Source organism: Homalodisca vitripennis, chromosome 8 (genome assembly GCF_021130785.1).
Source record: "Homalodisca vitripennis isolate AUS2020 chromosome 8, UT_GWSS_2.1, whole genome shotgun sequence".
Taxonomy (NCBI): domain Eukaryota; kingdom Metazoa; phylum Arthropoda; class Insecta; order Hemiptera; family Cicadellidae; genus Homalodisca; species Homalodisca vitripennis.
In genome coordinates this window covers 52137430-52146055 of record NC_060214.1, presented here as the reverse complement: position 1 = coordinate 52146055, position 8626 = coordinate 52137430, and the positions used below count along the sequence as shown (strand labels likewise).

Sequence of the window (8626 nt, the reverse complement as noted above, 5' to 3'; positions counted from 1 at the left end):
GTTTATTATGTGATGAATGTATCCTTTCGTTCTTACCGATTCTAGTGCATTATATCCAGTTCTTAAATGTAGTTTTTTTCAAACATAAGAGAAATTTATTATCTATGGATCATGCTGCTAAAGGCTACACATGTATGGGAAATTGAGTGATTAAAAGTTTAAAGTTAAGTGTATGCCAGGTTATACTTGAATTTGGGTTTTTGTATTTAGTCCCTCATATTTTACAGCCCTTTTAATTTACGTAAAGCAATTACCCATGTTTCCTATATGGGCGATTTTATACTTTGGGAGTTATGTAATGTTAAAAGGTGTGCGTGCTGTAATAAACTATATTTATAAAAGGGCAGTTAGTAGCAATTATGTAAACGCCTCTTAGTCATAAAGAGTGAAAAATCTTGTTTAAACATCGTATCCTCCCTGTTCACAGGATCAGTTCTACTGTCAAGAGCAGGAGAATGGCGGCGAGCCGTGGGGAGCTGAGGAGGCAGGTACGCCACGAACCAGGACTCTTCCCCATCCTGTTGCTTCTAGCGAACGTCACTCTTGAGGATATATTACCCGACGAACACCACGACTTTGGTATGAATTATTAATTATTAATGACATCTTATTATTATTATTATTATTTAGGTTTTAAAAGGATTATTAAATTATGTAACTTCATACCTTACGTTGAGCTAAATCACATTAGAAACCATGTAAAATATCTATATAATTACGCTAAATTAAAATTGGTAACTGTTAAAATTACTAAAAGTACTTCCTTTATAGTTTGTTAGTTCATTAGGTTATAACATAGAACTCCTATTAGGTGTATTACAGTACTCTCATGATTTACCATAAATTACAGTAGTACACGGGATTTGACTTAGTTATAAGATATAGCCATCCTCTATAAGATAAAGTATCACACCTCAAAACGTTGATGTCATGTGTTAAATTAAATAAGTCACTATGTACTATTGTGTAAATAGTTGTGACTATTTACTGCTTATGTTCGGTCAAGGTCGTAGAATAAGTCATGCTATGTAGTGTTTTAAATTCTATTATGGGCATTTTCTTATTGCCTATGATATAAGAGCTGAATCTAAGTAAGATTGACAACCATCGTACATGTCAGTAGAACAATAGGCAATTTGGCAGGATAGAGTGTAGGCAGTTCTTGCGATAGACATCTGTGCTGACAGATTTGTAACCAAAAGCGTTAATATTTCATCTTCACCATCAGTCTTACTTGTTATTATAGTGCATTTAATTTAACACTTTTATATATACACGAGTTACATGCCACACGTGTATGAATATGCTTAAAAGACTAAATTTTAAATTATACTTATTTGAGACGTTAATATGTTGACTATAGGAGACGAGAACGAAGATGTGGGAGTGGCCGCTGTCGTTGGAGATGGAGTAGAAGATTTCAGGCTTTCAGAGCGTCTCGAAATGTTGTTAGAGTCTGAGAAGTTGCCAACATTCTTCCAGCAGCTGGAGAAGTACGCCTGGAACCCAAGGGATTGTTCCAAGAACATCTACTTCAAGGTAGGCCACAGCAGTGCTACAAATGTTATACCTATGTTAGCGTTTCACCAAATTTAACAAACAATATACTCATACAAAAAAAATAAAACCTATGTTTGATTTCTTTTTTTAATTAACATAATCTGCTATAATTTATAAGTGTAAATGTGATACTGCAAATAATGGATGGTAATTTATACATTATTTATGTATATAGTTATTTAATTCATACAAAATTCACTATAACTGGTTTCGTAATTTCTTATAATGGGAATAGGCAAAGAGCCCAAAATTAAATTACTTTGTACTAACTTTAAAAGCTTCTAAATTTATTAAATCGACTACATATGAGTTTGTTGGAATCATATTTTGTATGATACGGGCGATATTTGATTTAGCTAGTAGTTTCTACAATAATAACACAAAACTTCTAGGTTAGATAACACGCAAAAATGAACTATAATAAGGAGGATAACTGGTTTTAGAACATTTATTATCGTTACGTGTTACCCTTGATTGAGTATGTATTATTTATTTTATTTTCATGCTTCAAAACAATTACAAACCAATTACATTGAATCAGTTCACGCAGTTAAATGCATATTTTGTGAAATCTTTGCTTTCCCAATTATACCACTATAAAGACGTAATGTTGATAAAATTACCTAAGCTATAAAAGATTTTAAAGATTTTTTTAATCAAGACCTCTTCGTATATTTACTAGAACTAAATGGTATGCGATATGGAAAAGTACTTAACAATAAACATTTTACTATCAAAAAGATATTTTTATACCATAATTAATAAAAAATGTAACAAATAATAAGTCTAAAAATATTAGTTTTGTAACAATCTAATAAACTATATACTAAACAAACTATAAAAATATAAAAATTAAAATAATAAAAACAACGTTCTATAATCATCCCATGACTAACAATATTAAGAAAGCATTAATATTAAGAGGTGTAGGCTGCGTTTCTTTATGAAAATAGGCAGTGGCTCATTAAGTATTTAAGCAGCAAATATCTCACTATTTAGTAAATGGGAACATATCGATATCCGATTGAGGGGCGATCGGGCGTGTGTTACAGTGATTGAGTAAGGTAAACAGAATAAGCGTTTATTTCTACTGTTAAAATTAGGGACACGATAAGTCAGGGCCCCGACCAGAGAGGGATCATCTACCTGACCATGGACCAGCGTGTAGAAGAACACCAGAGATCTTAATGTTCTCTTTAGGTCTAGCCTCTGGAACCCAAAATAACCAGTATCTCATTAAAAGGAACCATATATCTCTATAAACATTTAATTATTTAAAAATAAAAATCTTAGGAAGCGTACTAATAATCAAGCTAGTACCTCCAACTATAAATTCTTTTGTATGAAATAACAATCTTTATACAGGATTATTCATGGTACTAATGCTACACCTGTTGTTTTAAATATTGTACAACTAGTGTCAATATTTATATATGTGGTATCAAGATATATACTGTATATGCTATACAGAGGATTAATTTTACTCACTTACAAAAAAGTTTAACTTAAAAATAAACCCTTTATTAATAATTTATGTTAATTTCAGGAGGAGTTCCCGCTTACATGCTTCAGGACAAAATCTACCGGGGCAGCCGACGCCGTGAGGGGAAGAGTTGGGTTCAGCCAAGGAATCCACATGTGGGCAATTCACTGGCCAGCTCAACTCCGTGGCTTGCACCCTATGGTGGGTGTGGCTACGAAATACGCGGATATACACGGCAACGGAACCAATGTGAGTTGCACATTTACAGCACAGATTAACCAAACAGTTTATTTTACAGTTTGGTTTATAATTATTTATTGTGTACTCCTTTCAATGCTATTTTAACTATACATTCTTTTGCAAATAACTTTATTACTTGAGTGGTGAAAAATACTAATTTAATATTGTCAGTGTAGATTTTGCAATTTTTTTAAGAACGAAAACCTTGTTTTGGCTTGTGAATGTTAAATATGTTATAATTTGAATTGTTTTTAGTCTATCGTGGGAAGTGACGACCAATCCTGGGGTTGGAACTTAAGCACCCTGACACTACGTCACGACTGCAGCAGCATAGAGAGTGCCGACTATCCAGCTGCAGTGCCCTATGATGGTTTTGAGGTGCCCGACACTTTTGGTGGTAAGTCTATTCCTGAAGCTGCGGTTAATTAAAATATAATATACTGTATACGTTTACAGTAGTACTTTAGTTCATAATATGCATACAAATAGCCTATAAGACATAATAATATCATACACGTATTATTTTTCGAAATTCAATAGTGCTTTATTTGTGTTATGCTATTTTCATGTCGTGCGCACACACACACACGATAAAGCCCATGTACATTCCATTATACATAACCTCGCAAAAGTGAAGTAGCCCAATTTCTATGAGTAGCCAACTATAAAAAAAATGCTACAGATTACTAAAGTATCAATCAAGTTACAATACACTGACAATGACAGTACCTTAACTACATACTTTAAAACCTTTTTTATTTTTAGTGTAAATTATTTTGTTTACGAAAATATAGCCAGAATGTAAAATAAATAAATTGAGGCATCTTTAAAATGAAAGTCAAAAGTATCACAAATGAGTATGTAGCTTATAATATGCATTTTCTTATTTGTTTACGAACGATATTCTTAAACTTTTTGCATATCAATTATTATTTATTTACATAACAAAACTAACACATTATTTGAAATATGCAGGCACAACACTAATAAGTTTGTGTATGTTTTAGTTGTTCTGGACATGTATAAGGGAACACTGGGTTTCCTTATCCTCGTAGGCAACAAAAGATGTTACTTGGGAGATGCCTTCACAGGGCTGCGTGGGAAGGTGCTATTTCCCATCATCAGCACCAGCTCAGTGCCCTGCCAGGTCACCATCACATACAACGGCGGCTTAGACTGTGAGTACACCTTTCATTCCTTTTCATTTTCTCATTTTCTTGTTTACACAATAAATATGTAAAATGCAAAGGACATGCAGAGGATTTACAAGATATGTTGACTGAGGAGAATATCAAAGCTATGCGTTAATCTATATCTATCATGGATCTAACGACAGGTGTTTGGTGTTTCAGCGCAACCTCGATCCTTGATGGAGATATGTAAAAATTTCATCATGCAAACTCTTGAAAATGACGAGCTTGACAAGATAGAAGAGATGGACTTGCCTCAAACAGTTCTTAAGTATTTGTTAGACGAGGAATAATGTAAGCAATTCCTTGTTCTAATCTGGTGATGGTAGAGTAATTATGTAGTGTAGTAGCTAATAATTTTAAGATATATTTAATACAACGTATTTGTATTTTTAATTCAGTTAAGGATATTTATGTACATTAGTATTTTTTACAGTATTAGAGTAACATTGTAAAAAATTTAGTTATAGTTATTATGGTGGTGGTTTTTAATATACTTATTTATATATACTCATTTTATTTATCTTGTATGTTAGTTTATATTTAGTTAGATTATCATCCGTATCTCCTATTATGTTATTAATATCTAACTAATCGTGTGCCTTTATAGTTATTTTATGTTAACGGCTATGACGCTCCTTCATTAAGAAGGATAGCCAAAACACATTTTTAAGGCTGCCGTTGGAGGTCCAAAGCCCTCATGAGAAAAGCCGATGGAAAATGTGATTCCAGAAACAATGCAGCAGGAATGGGAGAGAGATGAAGGATGCAGTACTCCTAAATCGCAGCATTGTATCTACTACCCTTTCGTACCACGCGAAAACAGGTTAGCATTATCGTATTTCTTATTAGAACAACGTAATACTTTTCAGTAAGTAATTTTTATTTATGTTCATTTAAAAAATGGAAGAAAAAAAATAGTTTATTGTTTTAATAAACAGAAAAAATACTAGAGGCATTACTAAGGATACATTTCAAAAATTGTGTTAACAATGTTATAGATGTCCTGTATGGTGCAACTCCATATGCTAGTGCTGAATACGTTTTGATATAGTGAGCGGTACAGCATTATGATCAAATAATAAATTTGTCAGATTATGTTACATTTTATAAAACAGTATAAAATCTACACTTTCGTAATCTTGACACGTTCTGGAAGCCACAATTCTTCCAATCCCTCTTCAAAGTCAACGGTACTTCTAACATCCTCATTCTTGGCCCCTATATTCAATAAGTAACATATCTGATAACTAATATTATTTCAATATTTAAACACCCATATACAAACTTGACTTTTACCTTGTGTGTTCATTAAAATATTAAATTAAATCAATCATCAAATAAAACAATTGAAACTGATGGTGAAGATTAATGATTAATTTTAGGTTATAAGTCGGTCAGAATGGACTCTTGGGTAGGAACACCAGAGTATATGGTGATTAATTCAACACATGATATAATTGTTTCTGGGCGGGATAACCTGTCATAGAGCGGATGGTGACACCTTATAATAAAGTGCCAGTTACTAATAAGATATGTTCCATAGTAGCTGTGGTGAATTCTGAAGCATAGTAATGCAGTTGAAAGAAAATATCAATTTGTTTAATTTTGAACTGCAGGGTTATCCAAATTTAATAAAGTGTGTCATGGGATAAAAAGTTCAGTTTGGTCGGATTTCTAAAAGGTTAATCCCAGAAAAAAACAAGAAATATAAAAATAACTCCTACTCCACCCAGAAGATCTAGTCATTAAGGCAATAAGATCTGAAGTAACAAATTTTGAAATAGTCTCAGAACGTTTACCCTAATGATTTTAATCTTGAGCTATTATATGCATATCTTACATTCTTTCTGATTTCATATAGGTCACTGTATGCAAAAAATTAAAAAATTGAATAACGGTATTTTTTATAAAAAGTGTTGAATAATACTATTAATAGTTAGTAATTTTTACCCAAATTGTGGTGTTCGTTGGGAGATACATCCTCAAAAGTAACATTCACCAGAAGTCAAAGAATAAACAAAGAGCATAGCTGTCATCTCAGTTCCCCACGGCTCACCGCCAATCTCCTATTCCTGACAGCAGAACTGATCCTGTGAACAGGGATAATACAAGGGTTAAAAAAAATTTCACTCTATTTGACTATGAAGCGTTCTTTATAAATATTGTTTTTAATACATTATGTACAACATATCATTGACTATATAAATATTATACTTTATTTGGGGGAATCTAAAGTACATTTAGTTATTTAAAATTCTATCATACACAATTCTTTAAAATTACATTATATTAAATTAAGTTATATATTAACATTCTCTTAAATAAATCTAATATACTATACAGCCGCATGTGAGACTGACTGACTGACTGATATATGTATACAAATTCTAACCTACTTCTAGAAGTGCTGGAAACTTGAAATTTTGCACGCAGGTACCTTTTGCCGTATAACCAACAGGAAAAGTCTGAAAACCGGGAATTTTTACTTTTAAACCCCTCAAAAAAATTCCCGAAAAATCACGCATTCTTTACCCTTGCAGGCGTTTTTTGTAAGCCCGATAGCGGGCGAACCGTTGGAGCTAGCTTCGATCTGACGAAAAATCGTTAGTCAGGAATGAAGTGAACTACAAAAAAGGTTCAGTGACTTTTTTCCTATCTCGTGTTGTTAAGCCACAAAACGCGGGAATGTTTGACATTCCAGAGATTTTTTCGCTTAAAATAAAGTTTCTAGCCCGATAGCGGCCGAACGGTAGGTCGTAGCTCAAATCTGATTGACCCATCAAATTAGCAAATTACGTGAACTACAGAAATAGTCTAGTGACTTTTTTCCCTATCTCCATTGGTTTGGCCGAAAAAACGTAATTATGTGTAATTTTTTTGTAACTTTTACGTGGAAATTTTGTTTACGGGGTCGATAGCGGCGAAACCATTGGTCGGAGGTCAAAATAAAACGAAGTTTAGATTTAGGAAATAATATGATCTACAAAAAAGGTTAATTGACTTTTTACTATATCTCCATTAGTTTGACCGCAAAACGCGATTAAGTGAAAATATTTGGAAATTTTCGCTTAAAGATTTACATTCCGGGCTTGATAGCGGCTAAACGGTTGGTCGTAGCTCAAATAAAATTTTCATTGGGATTTAGGAAATCACGTGATCTACATAAAACGTTCAGTAACATTTTGCCCTATCCTCAACGGTTTGGCCGCATAACGCGTTTTAAAGTTTTGATTTTTTGAGTTTTACGTGAGATTTTGTTTTCTGGGCTCTATTTCAGACAAAATCTTAGTTCTAGGCCAGAATAAAAATTTGATTGTAATACAAATTAATGCGGTGTACACAAACGTTTCAGTGACTTTTTACTCTATCTTCCATGGTTTAGCCGTAAAACGTGATTATCTCGAAAATTTCACTTAAAAACTTACATTTCGTGCTCGATAGTGGCCGAACCGTTGGCCGTAGCTTAAATGTAAAACTTTTCATAACTAGCTATTTATGAAATCAACAAAAAAGGTCCAGTAGCTTTTTGTCGTTTATCTTTCCGTAAGCCTGGTTAATGCTCTAAAAGGCAAATTCTTTGTCGTCAATTTTAGGGGTTTTAAATCTTGCAACTATAATTAGTGCGATTCGTGCTGGTTCCAGATTGACCTTGTATTACTACGTTACCGAGTGACTAAAACCCCCCTCCACGTCGGGAGTTGGCTGAGCGTTAGTGAAGCTTCAATAGTAGATAGGGACAGAGTGTTTTATATTATGTTCACAGACACAACACCCTCAAAAAATAGGCCGAACTGTGTAATTAACCCCCGGTAACACCCCCCCCGGGGATTTCCTGGTATGACCAGATAACCTCCTGAATAAATTAAACCCCCTGATGTGTTAACCCCCCCAGGGAATTTCCTGGCTTGACTAGATAATCTCCTGATGATATTAAACCAACTGTTCAACTTAAAATACTGCCTTAAGGTCGGTTTTTATTATGTTTGTACTAAACAATTCACGATAGCTGACCAGTGCAGACTTTTTTCCCGAGCTCATTCCTGGCTAAACCAAAGGTCGCAGCTAAAGTCTGACGACGGAATCGAAAGATAAAATTAAATTTCCGACAAGAAAGGTCCAGTTACTTTTTCACGTATCTCTAACGGTTAAG

General features: G+C 33.5%; 1 protein-coding gene across 1 annotated transcript; it reads left to right on the top strand.

Moving 5' to 3' along the window:
- Nucleotides 1–455: 455 nt before the first annotated feature.
- Nucleotides 456–4766, top strand: LOC124368157 (SPRY domain-containing SOCS box protein 4-like). Its single transcript, XM_046825433.1, has 6 exons — nt 456–579; nt 1364–1539; nt 3107–3292; nt 3539–3680; nt 4291–4461; nt 4636–4766. Exons 1-6 carry the CDS (start codon nt 456–458, stop codon nt 4764–4766), a joined length of 930 nt encoding a protein of 309 aa, XP_046681389.1.
- The last annotated feature ends 3860 nt before the right edge of the window (nt 4767–8626 follow it).

What these genes read in the sequence shown, in the direction of transcription:
- LOC124368157 (XM_046825433.1), top strand. Translation starts at nt 456, where the DNA reads ATGGCGGCGAGCCGTGGGGAGCTGAGGAGGCAGGTACGCCACGAACCA. An exon ending in CGACGAACACCACGACTTTG is followed by an intron (nt 580 to 1,363) that starts GTATGAATTATT and finishes TGTTGACTATAG; the next exon opens with GAGACGAGAACGAAGATGTG. An exon ending in CCAAGAACATCTACTTCAAG is followed by an intron (nt 1,540 to 3,106) that starts GTAGGCCACAGC and finishes TGTTAATTTCAG; the next exon opens with GAGGAGTTCCCGCTTACATG.